The sequence below is a fragment of the Aspergillus alliaceus genome (genome assembly GCF_009176365.1).
Source record: "Aspergillus alliaceus strain CBS 536.65 unplaced genomic scaffold BDW43scaffold_54, whole genome shotgun sequence".
Classification (NCBI taxonomy): Eukaryota; Fungi; Ascomycota; class Eurotiomycetes; order Eurotiales; family Aspergillaceae; genus Aspergillus; species Aspergillus alliaceus.
The window spans coordinates 270325-284673 of NW_022474737.1; the positions used below are offsets into that span (position 1 = coordinate 270325).

Sequence of the window (14349 nt, forward strand, 5' to 3'; positions counted from 1 at the left end):
CTACTAAGTACCGTCGGGTACATGCTAAGTATCTACTGCCTAAGGCAAACAAAGACCTAGGTAGTCAACCAATCCCCAACCGGGTAAAGCACCAGAATCCTTCCGTTCCACTATCTAACAAAAGCCTCCCAATAGATGAAATTATGAATAATTTTTTTCTTTCCCGGAGATTTTCTGTAACAAGGGGATTCATTTTGTGTGAAATATCTACGGAGTACAGAGTATATATGCATTGCTTCTACAGAATATTCGTAGGTGATACAGTAGTAGATTGAGATTACAGCTCCATATGTGGGCATGTAATAGATGCATGCATGGTTCAAGGTTATGGAGTAGATTTAGGCATCTTCAATTTAAACGACACTGCCGGAATAGTGGAGCGAATCCATGTCCCGCAAAACATGGGCTTGGCCTCCAAAATTCCCCCTTAGGGTTAGCCTACCTTACCGGGGCTGTGCTCTCTCAAAGCCCTCGAAAGCCCTACGACTAATGTTATCCATACCGTAGAATAGATTGAGAGTAATTTACGTATAGACAGGCTACCAACTCTGCCCATATTTGGCCTAGACCTCACAGTTCAGAAAACATCCTGAAATCTCCAAATATTGCCAAGAAAGGCAACCAAATTTCATCTCATTCCCTTTCCCCCCCCCCCCCCCCCAACCCCAACAATCCCTCACAGTGCTCTCTACCCAAGGTATGGCTGTAGAACGTCCAACATCCCCGTGTACGCAACGCCATTTGGAGGCTCAATGCTGTACATATAATCTCCCCACCATGGGCCAGCTGCCCACCAAAGAGCACCCTTCCACACGTCGGTATTCTCAGCCAGATGATCCAGCAATCCCTTCAGGGCGGTTTTACACTGATCGTTGTGTCCACCCGCAAACTCGCCGATGATGCCAATCTTCTTGTTGTCCTTGAGCCACTGGGTAGCGCTGGTGACACGCTCCTTGCCAATCGTGCCAGAAACACAGGTCTCGGAGGTACCAGATCCATCTGAGTCCAGATACTGGTGCATCTGGTAGATGATCTTGTCCTGGGAATCCTTCAGGTTCTTCATATTATCGTTCACATCGGTCCAGGTCCAGGCACCGGTCCATGAGTTGCCCTCAACGAAAATGTATTGCTCCGTGGCGCCCGCCTCTCGGATCCCGTCAATAGCTGCTTGGTTGAGATTGAAGACCAGGCTCTGGTCCATGTCATGGTATTCATTGTCTGCGGATCGTATTGTTAGGATCTAAATCATAATGACAGTGACGATAGACCGAGTATGCCAACTTACTGGTATCGAAGATAACCAAAGAGTTGCTCTTGAACTGTCCTGCAAGGTTTTTCCAGAATGTCTGGAAGTCGGATGCACTGGACATGACCTGGCCATTACTGTAGGGGAAGGGTTAGAGAGTATACCCAGCATATCCTGCACCAAAAGGCAGGGCAAGGCATTTAGAGAAGGTACTCACAATCTACCATAGTTGTGGGGATCCAAGATAGCGTGGGCACCGGCCTTGGTGACGGCGTTCACCACCTGCAATTATCGTCAGTACTCGAAGCCTGCATCTTCAACTCAATCAAAAGCTTACCGACGTCAAATTCTTCAAATAGGCCTCATCATACGGACCCGTTATCGAGTTTGGAACCAATCTCTCCATCTTGAATTGTATACGGAATATGTTCATCCCCTTACCAATCAGGGTGGTAATGGCCTCGATGTCAGGGAAAATGTAATCCTTGCCCTGCAGGAATTATAGTCAGTTTCTGAACGAGCATCTCATTAGGAACTATCGCTTATTCGAAACTACACACCCATACGCCGGGCAGACTGTTTTCGCCGAATTCAGCACCCGACTCGTTAGCGCCAAGCCCTATAATATAAGATTAACCCTGTGCTATTTATTACATGATAGTAGGAAGGATAAGAATAACGAAACAACGAACATTGGAAAACGGGATCCCTCCTCTTCTGCTCCTTAGCCAGAGGAGCAGCAACCGCAGAGCCAGCTACGGCAGCAAAGAAGAGGTTACGGAATCTCATCGTAATGAGAGCTCAGAATGAGACAAATAATTCAATGTAGGACAAGGAGAAGAACAAAGAACGATTGAATTGAAAACAGGCCAACTGCTTGTTTACCGATGCTTCATGGTGAAGGGGAACTGGTAAGGCTTTTATATCCGAATATCTGAGCAGTCTTCTCAGTTGAATCCGGGACAGACAAAAATCCATCGCACCGCAACGGATCTTCTTCCATCCACCACAGACAGCATCACCTGATTCGTGGATTTCTAGATGTGAAATAAGCAGATCAAGAACGAAGCCAACAAATGCCGGGGTTTCGGGCCGGAGAGCAGAATTGTCGTTGACATTACGGTTATTGAGGAAAATAATCCCCACGTTCAATTGATTGTGGGGTGGATCAATCATGAGAATTATCCGGGGACAGAGTTCGAAGATATTATTTCCAGGTGTTCCTTTTTTACCGTCTTGGCTTCTTGAGTGAAACGAGAACGGAGATAAATCTTGTGACAGCGGTCGATCACGTAAGAAAGCTAATTAGTTCAGATGCGGGGATTGTTGTCTTTGCAAGTAGTCCGTGACGCCCTGGGAATGGTCTTTGACCATATATATGCACGGTGACGATATCTCTGAATCGACATGAAACGAGAAGATGCAGAAATTAATCGTATGACTTCCGCTGGAGAGAACCTAGGGTGAGGTTACCACCTATATTATACCGCTTAGATTATTAAATAACGACCACTACATATCGTGAGGTATTCGTCCTCTCCTGCGATGGTATCGAACGAACTCGTTATTTACACCACCAGTGAGAATTAATGTAACTAGGTATATTTGTACCCCAGTATTCACCTCAACTACCATGCCCCCAAAGGCTGCAGCCCCTGCTTCATGTCCTCCGCCTGGAGCTGCTGATACTTCGCAGAAGGATGATAATCGTTCCACCAGATACAGGAGGAGCCGTCGTCGTTGATACAGGCAGCATCAGGGAATCCGTAGTCTGTTGGGCTATCAAGGATCTTCGTCATGAATGACCAAGAGTCGTAGTACACGACAGTAACCTTTAGCAATCGGGTCAGTCACTAAATGATAACAGTACACCCGCGTCTGTATGTACTTACGTCCGTGTGGTTTGCTTTGAACTCATCAACCATGGACTCAAGGTTATTGTTGTAAACGGCTAAATATGCCGCATGCTGCTTAACAGTAGCCTCTCCCTGATTTATAAACATGGGGCTTCGACTCGTAGGAGGTACATTGAGGAAAAGGAACTTGCGGCCCCCTGCATTGTAGATCTGTTCCACAAGGGATGCAAGTCGTGCGATCAGCTTGGGGGTGAACGTGTCGGCATCGGTGTTATAGAAAGCATTCCCGATACTAAGCCCGGCAGTAAGTACTTTTTCTGTTTCAAAGGGTTTCACGTTAACTCCAGGGCATACTCATTAATCCCTATCCAGAACCCGAAAACGGCATTTTCCGCCGTCCAAGGCGCAGAAGCCGGTTTTCTACTGTATATTTCGCCGAAGAGTTCCACTTGAGAAGCAAGGTCGACGTTGGTAGAGCCCTGGACGAGAGAATTATCAATGCTGGCGCCACCCACGGCCAGATTGTATGAAAGGATAAGGGACGCATTCTCCGCCGTCGTCAGATATCCCACCCAGTTCTTACCACCAGTGGTGGTACCACTTCCTAGTCTTACGTCAGTATAAAGACAGTGAGATCATTATATCTGTTGAACGCTCACCAAGGGCGGGGTTTCCCATGGGATTCGAAGGAGACGGCTGTTCGCCCATAGTGCTGAAGCCGGTTTGCGTGTATGAGTTACCACTGTGTGTATATGATTAGTCGCTTTGACTGGACCGCGTATGGATTGTGAGAATCTCCATACAATGTGAAGAAATAAGTGGTGTCCGCAGCCCTCGGCCACGGCCGAGCAGGAACTGTGGAGATGGCGCTTGCCATGAAGCAGGCAGTGAGAAACTTCATCGTGGAGCATGTGTTAGAAAAGATACTTGTCTGTCAATCTCACTGGCGCATCGAAATGACCCTCCGTCTTGCAGGATGATATCTATGCTTTTGTCGAGATATATATATATATATATATATCCGCGGTCCGGTATGGCTTACATTCTGCTAAAAGACGTCACAGGGACACTCAATCGATCAACAAGGACTAGATGATGCATGTTTGAAGGGTGTTAGCTCTTCCCCGTTCTGCACAGACTGGGGGGAAGTCTCTCGGCGACTTGGGGCCAGGTTAGGTCCAAACCTCCATTTACCCGAGATTTCGATCATAAATATCTCTGGTACCGGAACCAATTCCACCGTGATACTATATCTTTTTTTACCCTGAGGGGAAATTGGGGGTGAAGATCCCAATCCTTGACAGCAACACGGTTTATGTAGCTCCAACTGCCGGCGGGGTTCGGACCCTATGCCGTTTTGGGCACGGGCGTTAACTTGCTTCATGACCCTAATTTATCGAATTGTTGGACCTAGCGATCCTTTTGACTACTGCAGAATATAAATGGTGGGTTAGAAAAGAACCCCATCATTGTGCGGGGAAGGAGTAAGGGTTGGAACTGATTGAATAGAATTTGACAAACTAGTAGTGACTACTACTATAACTACTACTACTACTACTACTACTACTACTACTACTACTACTACTACTACTACTACTACTTAGGATAGCCCTAGTTTAATGCAAAACATCTGGACCGGCTTTCAAGCGGGAAACTAAGAAAACCACTCCCATAGAGGTTGCTTTAATAATCACTGCACAATTATCACTCACACCAAAGCGCCGAATAATGCAGGTTGTCCCGAGTTACCTTCCGAAGCACCGCCATTTCCATGATGACTCCCGGTCCAATTGCCAAGGCTATGACTTTACCGCGTCTGCGGGAGCCACCTTCATTGACATAACTCTGGCTTCTCATATGATCGAGTATGTTCAAAACAGTGGAGGAGATTGTACTTCCCCGAGACTTGTACACCGTGTAGCTATCGACCGTGTTGTGCCTCTTCAAGTCCAATGCTCTTTGGGCAAAACTCAAGGAAGAACAGCTTGGGAAATCAACTGCCCAGTTGTAACAGTCCGGTAAGTTGCTGTACGGATCAGAGCACAGACATGGAATCGAGTTGACAAGCGCAGTGAAGTTGGGGAACAATTCAGAGGAGACGAGCTTAGGGATAAAGGCCGATATAGTCGGTTTGTACCCTTTATATAGTGTGTTTGGGTTAGCAACACGATCGATTCAAAAGATAGAGCTGGAGTTAGGATTGGTAAAGCCGAAAAGTAGGTACGTATAACTAGAAGCTGAAGTAGCACTCACCATGCGGTCCAATATTAAGCTCACTGTATCCCTCAGACTCGTCTATGATCACGCTTCGAAAACCGAGTAAATCCCAAATAGCAGCTCTCTCGGCGACTTTCGTATCTAGCCAGTTAGTGACCATCATTGCGGACGCACCGTCACTGAAGCGTGACAAGCCGAATCCCACTTCTTTGTCCAAATTGATGCGGTGCAGCTCTGCTCTAGCAAAGATAGTCGGTAGGTCGCATGAAACGACCAGAGCGCGAGCCGGTTGGCCTTGAAATGCCGCTCCAAGGACTAGATAATAGGCAGTACGCAGAGCTGCTATGCCACCTGCACAGCCGAGACCGTGTAGGAGAGTGCGGTGGACTGTGGGAGGTAGACCCAGGGTACTACATAGGGTGATGTCGAAGCCAGGGTTGGCCGTATTGGTACAAGTCACCGCTACAACATGGGTTATGGCTTCAACAGAGCCGCCCCATTCCGAAATAGCATATCTTGCAGCGCTGGCCACGAGTGGAAGTGCGTGTCTCTTGAACAGAGCATCGGTATCGGCGATTGTGGGTAATGCTTGCTGGTGCCAGATTGGATCATCTAGGGGAAGAACACTGCACAAGTGTTTAATACCAGACCTTTCGATAAGACTCCATGTCTTCATAACCCTGGATAGTGAGCTTAGCTAGAGACTACAGAAAGCAAGGAGTGACCAGATATTAGCTTACACAGGAGAATGATGACAATGGCGAGCTAGGAGATCTTCAAGGAAGTCATGTTGAAGAATAGTGGCCCCGTAGTAAGTCCCAATGCCAACCACCGAAATAGTAGGGTTCACAAGTTCACGGGTAAAGACCTGATGAAATGCTTGCTTGAACACATCCCAACGTTCAATGACCCCCATACATAATGCACGGTATTTCTGCCTCAGACCAAGGAACTGCATCTTGACTCTAGGTTGGGCTGTGTTGGTGGTGTGAAAGTGAAATGGAAGAAGCAGGAGAATGAATTCAAAACATGTTTGTGTCTATATACTTCTATCGCTGCGGCGACATAAATGTGTTCTCGGCGTGCTTATTCTTGTTGTCACATAAATTCACAGGATCACTTTACATTATTATTATTTAGGTTGAAATTATCCTAAAATTAGAGGTATACTTAACTACCAGATTGTTTTGCATTGAAAACTCTAGGTATTCTGCGGTCAATCCCTAAGGATATCATATAATAACAGAAAGATGCACCAAGCTAATGCAGTTGGATACCTAGCACTTCCATGCCAACACCACAGACAAGCAGCTTTGTCTCTCCAAGCTCTTCGCGGATCAAGCCCAGAGATGATATGTCTGCTACACAGCTGTACCTATCTACTACCATTTGCACCTGAATCGCATCCACTCCAGACTTCTTAGCATCTACTTCGATGCACCAAATCTTGACTCGATGGTCATTCCCGGAAGTAGCAATGATGACCTGCGTTATTCCCTTATCCTGATACTGGCGTTGTTCGAGTATCTTGCCCGTTGTGATGCATGCTGCATGGGCGTCTGGAACCGTGACGGTGGTTGCGTCGCCAGCTTCGATGCCCGTGGTGAAGTTTGTGTTCAGAAGGGAGAGTGTCAGTGCGTTGTCATCACCTGCAGCAATAACAAGAGAAGCCGCATCCGATATATGAGTAAGTTCCAGACATTTGATACTGTTAGAATGGGTCTGGTATCTGTTTTCACATGGGATGTTTTCAGGGAGAATCGAAAACGTGTCAATGGGTTGTTTCAAATGCAGAGAGGAAGATATGCTGTAGTAAGGCTCCAGGATGGAGGTTAAGTTCCAAAGCGTAAAATACCCATCTGTTGAGGCAGTTAACAGGCTTAGAGAAGAACCACGTAGCAGGAAGCATGCTTCGGTGAGGCAATTACTTGTATAAGTGCCTTCAGCCAGTAAGGTAAAAATCCCGCCGTCGACTGTCGAAGAAAAGTGGAAGATCTACAAGATTTAGCATGAACCAAGCAAGCAAAGCCCACAAGATCTTCTTACCTTGAGCGTGGAGTTAGAATATACCAGGCAGAACAAAAAGCTGCCATCCGATTTGTTCTCGTCCACTTCTAGTACATCAAAACTGGTCACTCGAAGGTCAGAGTAAGGATCTTCCCTGGCGGAGGCTACTGCATTTGTGGCAAGTCCAAACAAGGGAATCGAACGAATCTGCCAGACAATGAATTCTTCGCTCCCACCGCTTGTAAAGAGGTAGTTCCCATTCTTTGACCAGCGCACTTGCTGCAATCCGACCTGATGCTTTTTCAACACCCGCAAACATTTAAAAGCACCCCACTTGTTTTCTTCGTTTGGCCTTGCCGGTGTAGATATACGTAAAAGTGTATCTTCCGCTCCAGTTGCAAAGAGAGATCTACCTGCGGTCTGGGTCACATCCATGGCCTTGATCTCTCTTCCATGGCCCCCAGCACGCAAGGTACGGACAGCATCACCCTGGGTTTGAAGGACATTAAGGTTCTTTTGAATCCATATGAACAAGCCAGCCCCAGATGTCTCTGAGTTGGGCTGAAAAGCCCATCTCCGATGTGCTCCACCACATAAACGTCTGACAACCTCAGATTGCGTCGTCTCATTCCATAAAACGAACTCTTTGCCATGAAATCCATATAACATAAGATCCTTCGACCGTCTATCGATGTAAGCGCCCTCTATTTCAATAGTCCGGGTAGTACTAGAGCGGTGGATTGTCCGGACGGTGGATGAGTTCCGCGAATCTCCCCCGGCTCCCACCTCGTGGATACAGTAGACTCCGGATCGACCGCAAGTCAAGAAATAATTATAAGATGTGCCAATTTCTCCATAAAGCGAGGAGAACGACGATATATGACTGATACCCTCCCGAGAGTGGACTTTACAATTCCAGAACGGTTGCTGGATAGGCTCCCTGCTTGCAACGCGATATAGGACAAGTGAACCGTGTGTGTTTCCTAGAGCCACATACTGGTTGCCACAAACCAAGGATGCACAGGTCACACCAAAACTGTAGGGAAGTGCCAGCGTTATGCTATCAATTCGTGACACCATGCCTTCTGATAATGAGACCACGAATAAATTCAAATGGTCTTGTTGTTGGTGAGACGTGATAAAGAACAGAGCCTCAGGTGAGCCAGTGATGCCATGGGTATAATCAAGGGCGTAAAGTACGAGTGGCCTGGGGCCAGATTCAACTATTCTGACGAGTGACTTCGTATTATGATTGTACAATCGAATCAACCCCTGTGCGTTGCCTAAAACCACAATGCCGCGCTGTGGCAGAGAAGCTATGGCACAATAAGATGAAAGATCTTCTTCAACGAAGAGCGTTTCCTTGAGAATTATTTGTTCGGTTGAGGCTTCAGAGCCAACCCAACAAATCTGCACCTCGCCACGCGTGGTAGTTGTGAGGAAATGATCTGGAGTAACAAATGCGAATGCCCGAACTGATTTATCGACCCTAGATTGAAATATTCCAGGGCCGGCCGAGGCAGTAATGCTATTATTTCTGTTCGGCAACACAACCGCGCCCTCTTCATCCACCTCAACTTTGAAGCTTTTCACCGCGCCATCGGCACCACCAGTATACACCGTTGTATTATCAGGGGCGCTGCGCATGCATAGAGACCATATATGCTTTCCGGCATGGTTATGCCAGGAAGAGATTTGACCTAGACTAAACTTCGACCTTGGCAATAAGGATGGTTCCCAGCTGAGGTTCCACACTATACAAGTTGCATCCTCACCACGTGACAGAAGGCTCAGCTTGGACTGATCTCTAGCTTTTGTAGGCATGAAATGTACACTCCATATCCGAGCTTTGTGACCAAAAGCGCTTGCAATGCAGGATTCCACACTGAGGCCCTCGCCAGTTGTCACTCCACCAAAACCCGTGCTTCGAAGCTCAAAGCCATCCGTCAAATAGGCTGACGGATCTTGAGGGGATGCATGCTCACAATCTGAAATATCCCATATTCTAACTGTTCTATCGTCGCTGCAGCTCGCCAGTAACCGTCCGCTAGAGCGGCCTGGTAGAGAGGCAATTGCAGGAGATATCCGAACCCCGAACACAGATCCCTCGTGACCCGTGAAGAAGTGATGAATGGAACCAACAGCAGTGGGGTTGAGATGCACATTTTCGTCTAGGAAGCAGGACCAGACTATCACCTCGCCAAAGACAGTTCCCGCAGCAATCAGCACATGCGTTGCCGAAAATGATATAGTATCAGCTGAATAAAGAATAGACTTGACTCCAGCCACGAGCTGTCGAAGATGAATGGATTTTGCATAAATCGAAGAACCTCCATCCACCACATAAAGTCCAAGGAGACTATTGTGGGCAGTCACCATGTACGCCCTGTCGGCTCCGTTTATGGAGTAAGGCGCACACCCAGCCAGTATCCAATCTGGTGCTAGATATTCCGCACTCGCTGGAAGCAAGGAAGTATCGGAGCTTTCAGTGGCCCCATTCTGACCAAGATAAAAGTCGATAACTCTCAATGATTCACCTCCCCAGGCCAGAAGTTGCGCATATGTTTTGGCCGCATTTTGCTCTTGGCTCAGAACTATGAATCCATGGATATTGTTCCGCTTGAAAGTTTTTAGTTCGGCCAATATTTTTCCACTCTCGTCATCAATCAACCGAGAGTATGGCCCTTGTCCTTGCAGAATAAGTCTTGCATCTCCCAGATTAAATGCTTCCAGTGCAGTTACAGGGAGGCAGACATCAATGTGCTAAGGATTGGATTAGCAGTTACATCGTTTGGATATTGAACATAAATTGATCACAAACCTCAAGCGATGAATGCATTGATGCAGGAGACAAGACATTAGTTAGCAGACCCGCGGAGTTTTGAACGAATCGCTTCCTCACGGACAATTTTGTACAGCAGCATTTCCCCACATACCTCGATTATCATTTCCCAAAATTCCAGAATTTCTATCGATAGCGAGAGTGATTATGTAAGAATCCTTTCCTCCTCTAATGCCTTAGGCATTTTCCATAACAGGCATAATTGGCGCACGTGACATCGCGGTGCTCTTGTTGAATAAGTGGCGACACGAGCTCGAGGAAGGTGCCTACCAAGTCCCAACTCTCGCAGCGTCGAGAGGTCCAACCGGTTGGGCTCACTATATATTTTCAACTCTGAAATCGCGTGCGCCGCTCACGTCCCGGTCCACGCGTTTGCTATCATCTAAGTATTATGATGCAACTTAGTTTTGCTATTCCTACTAGGTCAGCATGGGTGTCCATGGGCTTTGGACCGTCTTGCAACCTTGTGCGCGGCCTATAAAATTAGAGACATTGAATAGGAAACGCTTGGCTGTTGATGCCTCGATCTGGATATATCAATTTTTGAAGGCTGTACGTGATCAAGAAGGGAACGCTCTTCGTAATTCCCATATCGTGGGCTTCTTCCGTCGGATCTGCAAGCTGCTTTATTTTGGAATCAAGCCAGTCTTTGTGTTTGATGGTGGTGCACCAATTCTGAAAAGACAGACAATAGCTGGTAGGAAGAAGAGGCGGGAGGGTCGCAGAGAGGACGCCGTGCGAACTGCTGGAAAGTTGCTTGCAGTACAGTTACAAAGAACTGCAGAAGAAGAGGCAGCCAGACGCAAGAATGAAGCACGTCGGGAGGACGAGGATGTCCCAGACAATCCGGTATATGTCGAAGACGCCGGCATGACGGAGAAAGAGAAGCGGCAAGCCCGTTCCTTCAGAAAGAAGGATGCCTACCATCTTCCAGATTTACATGTCTCGCTGGAAGAGATGGGAGCTCCGAATGATCCGCGGATTATGTCTCGCGAGGAACTTGAGGAATATGCGAGGCAGTTTTACAGAGGTGAAGATATTAACCTATACGACTTTTCCAAGATTGATTTCGACAGTCCTTTTTTTATTAGCCTTCCTGCTACGGATCGATATAATATCTTGAATGCAGCGCGACTACGGAGCCGACTGCGCATGGGCTATTCTAAGGAGCAGCTTGATAACATGTTTCCAGACCGCATGGCCTTCTCGAAATTTCAAATCGAGAGGGTAAAGGAAAGGAATGACCTTACTCAGCGTCTGATGAATATAAACGGCATGAATGGTGAAGATGCTTTTTATAATTCAGGCCAGCGGATTGCTGGGGAACGTGGTAAGGAGTACGTGTTGGTCAAAGACAATGCTGTGGAAGGAGGCTGGGTGTTGGGTGTCGTGGGTAGTAAGGACGAAGGCCAGGAGCATAAACCCATTGATGTTGACCAATATGGCATGCAAGAAATCCTTCCAGGAATGGACGAAGAATCCGATGACGATGGAGGGTTTGAGGATGTGCCCATCGAAGGACTCAACAGACTCCCCAAACTTGAGTTCCTGCGAGAAGGCGTCTTCGATACCTCAATCAAACAGCAAAAGCAGGCTCTCTTGCCACAGAGCCTTGGAGATGATTCTCTATTCGTACAAGATGATGAGCACGAAAGGCGACGCCGTACTATTAATGATGTATTTGAGGGTGATGGAGAGAATGAGGATGAAGATCTTCAGAAGGCGATAGAAATGTCGCTAAGAGCCACATCTCCTCTAGATCAGTACGACAACGACATGCCAGAGATTCAGATCAACCGCAGCAATGCTCCCCTAGCAATCACTAAAGAATCACCACCAAGTATTAGTCCTGATAGTGATGATGATGGCCTAGACTTTGCAGCTGTTTTAGCACAGTCGAAGAGGACAAAGAAAGAGTCATCGAACACCGCCTTGCAAAACCCAATCTCTGATCATCCTTTCGACGGACCACTGCCTTTTGAATCTATCAAGCTGGATAAAGCTTTCAAGACGAAGAAACCCCCACAAGAAGAGCTCGATCAGCAAGCCGGTGGCTTTGAGAAAAGACCAGCAAATAAGGAAAACGCCAAATGCCCATTGCCACCTTGGTTTGCTGGAGGGAACTCAAATGCTGAATTTATGACAGAGAGTGCTGATCAGTCATTGGAGAATTATCAGGATAGTGCCATGATTCCAGATCACGTGTTCCTTCAAAACCATCAGTCCCCCAAGATCATTGATGTTGATAAGCTTCCGGGGCCGAATGAGGTGATTGACTTGGAAGCAGATTCTGAGGAGCGCAAACACCATCGGGCTCCAGAGATCTCAGATCAGACGGAGGTTCCAACAAAAGACGTCCCTGTTGCGGCCCGTGAGATTTCTTCGGCAGTTACTGAATCTGCCGACATCCCTGTAAAAGATTCTACTGCAGACGAGACAGTCCATGAGCGACATCCTCCTGGTACAGCGCCCAACAATGATAATCAGGCGAATTTGCTACGTACTCAGCCATCGCCATCTCCCGAGTTCGAAGATGGTCAACTACATCCACAAGAGTCGGCAACCTGTGCTATTGTTCCTGAGATGAGACCACAGAGTCATCAGGTTGACGAGCCTGTAAATCTCATTGAGGAAGAAGATGGCTTTTCGGACCCCGAAGATGAGGAATTAATGCGACAGCTTGCAGCCGAAGGTGAAGAGCACGTTCGGTTTGCAGCTACTTTGAACTCTACGCCGCACGTCGGGAATGCATTTGATTACGAGCAGGAACTCAGACAGTTGCGATCCCAACAGAAGAAGGATCGCAGAGATGCGGATGAGGTGTCACAAATTATGATCTCTGAGTGTCAGCAGCTCCTGACGCTATTTGGCTTACCGTACATTACCGCGCCAATGGAGGCGGAGGCTCAATGTGCGGAGCTGGTGGCATTGGGCCTTGTTGATGGCATCATTACTGACGATAGCGATATCTTTTTATTTGGGGGCACACGTGTCTATAAGAACATGTTCAACCAAGGAAAGTTCGTCGAATGCTACCTTACTTCCGACTTGGAGAAAGAGTACTCTCTCCATCGAAGGAAACTCATCAGTTTTGCCCATTTACTTGGCAGCGATTATACCGAAGGTATACCTGGCATTGGACCTGTGACCGCTTTGGAAATTCTCACGGAATTTTCTAACCTGGAAGAGTTCCGTGATTGGTGGTCCCAAGTTCAAATGAGGACGAATATGCCTGACGGGGAACATGCTGCTTTTTACAAGAAGTTCAACAAACAGGCGTCGAAAATCTTCCTATCTCCCTCCTTTCCGGATGGCCGAGTCGATGTGGCATACCTGGAGCCGGAGGTTGATTCAGACCCATCCCCCTTCCAATGGGGTGTGCCTGATTTACATGGGCTACGCAATTTCCTGATGGCAACGATCGGATGGAGTCAGGAACGGACGGATGAGGTTTTAGTACCGGTTATCCGCGACATGAATCGCAGGGAACAGGAAGGCACGCAGTCTAATATCACGGCTTTCTTCCAGGGACCTCAAGGGGCCGGAGCTTTTGCACCGCGTGTCCGCAGCGGAGGCCAGAGCCGAATGGAAAAAGCATTTCACCGACTTCGGCAGGAAGCTGGAAGCGAGGCCGTTCACACTCAGTCTCCGCAAAGCAGAGAGGGCGAGACCAGTCCAGTGGAGCCGTCGACTACTACTACTACTAGCCAGAGAGGCAAAGGTACGAAACGACAGAATAAGGATGGTGATGATGTCACGGGGAAGAAACGCAGAACCCGACGATAATTGATTAGTTGATCTGATTTGTATATTTGCGGTTCCAGGATAAGATTTTTCTTGTTATGTAATAGATGCTTTGGATTCTAGTGAACCCCACCGTTAGTCGTCACTATGCGGAGATGGTCGATCATCTGCTCTCAATCTGGATTCTAAATTAACCTTATATACCTTATATATAGTCGTAGCATATCATAATCATCAATCATGCCAGGATGCAGGTACCGATCGCCGCAAGATATTATATTGAATGTTGATCACCGATTTAGCATGTTTATGATTTAATAGAAAATATATTTATGGAAAAAGAAACAAAAAAAGTAACCTTTCGTGTTGGTGATGCCACCAAAGTTTCTTTCCTCAAAAAAAAAAAAAAAAAAAAAAAAAAAAAAAAAAAAAAAAAA

The 14349-nt window shown here is 47.1% G+C and overlaps 5 protein-coding genes across 5 annotated transcripts; 1 reads left to right on the top strand and 4 right to left on the bottom strand.

Moving 5' to 3' along the window:
• Nucleotides 1–688: 688 nt before the first annotated feature.
• Nucleotides 689–2035, bottom strand: BDW43DRAFT_315130 (glycoside hydrolase family 5 protein; the record flags this gene model as incomplete). Its single annotated transcript, XM_032047987.1, has 6 exons — nt 689–1218; nt 1286–1383; nt 1464–1528; nt 1584–1736; nt 1807–1865; nt 1939–2035. The coding sequence occupies 6 exons, from the start codon at nt 2033–2035 to the stop codon at nt 689–691; spliced, it is 1002 nt and encodes a 333-aa protein (XP_031896194.1).
• An 839-nt stretch (nt 2036–2874) lies between these two features.
• On the bottom strand, nt 2875–4003 carry BDW43DRAFT_315131 (SGNH/GDSL hydrolase family protein; the record flags this gene model as incomplete). The annotated part of the gene is made up of 5 exons (XM_032047988.1): nt 2875–3078; nt 3139–3394; nt 3457–3706; nt 3762–3844; nt 3906–4003. The coding sequence occupies 5 exons, from the start codon at nt 4001–4003 to the stop codon at nt 2875–2877; spliced, it is 891 nt and encodes a 296-aa protein (XP_031896195.1).
• An 803-nt stretch (nt 4004–4806) lies between these two features.
• Nucleotides 4807–6277, bottom strand: BDW43DRAFT_315132 (thiolase-like protein; the record flags this gene model as incomplete). The annotated part of the gene is made up of 3 exons (XM_032047989.1): nt 4807–5240; nt 5356–5999; nt 6060–6277. 3 exons carry the CDS (start codon nt 6275–6277, stop codon nt 4807–4809), a joined length of 1296 nt encoding a protein of 431 aa, XP_031896196.1.
• A 302-nt stretch (nt 6278–6579) lies between these two features.
• Nucleotides 6580–10165, bottom strand: BDW43DRAFT_315133 (tRNA (34-2'-O)-methyltransferase regulator RTT10; the record flags this gene model as incomplete). The annotated part of the gene is made up of 3 exons (XM_032047990.1): nt 6580–7314; nt 7366–10089; nt 10148–10165. 3 exons carry the CDS (start codon nt 10163–10165, stop codon nt 6580–6582), a joined length of 3477 nt encoding a protein of 1158 aa, XP_031896197.1.
• Nucleotides 10166–10347: 182 nt separating this feature from the next.
• On the top strand, nt 10348–14239 carry BDW43DRAFT_288801 (ssDNA endodeoxyribonuclease RAD2). The gene has a single exon (XM_032043323.1). The coding sequence runs from the start codon at nt 10598–10600 to the stop codon at nt 13952–13954; it is 3357 nt and encodes a 1118-aa protein (XP_031896198.1). The 5' UTR covers nt 10348–10597; the 3' UTR covers nt 13955–14239.
• The last annotated feature ends 110 nt before the right edge of the window (nt 14240–14349 follow it).

Excerpts from the sequence above, each read along its gene's own strand:
- BDW43DRAFT_288801 (XM_032043323.1), top strand. The coding sequence starts at position 10,598 with ATGGGTGTCCATGGGCTTTGGACCGTCTTGCAACCTTGTGCGCGGCCT.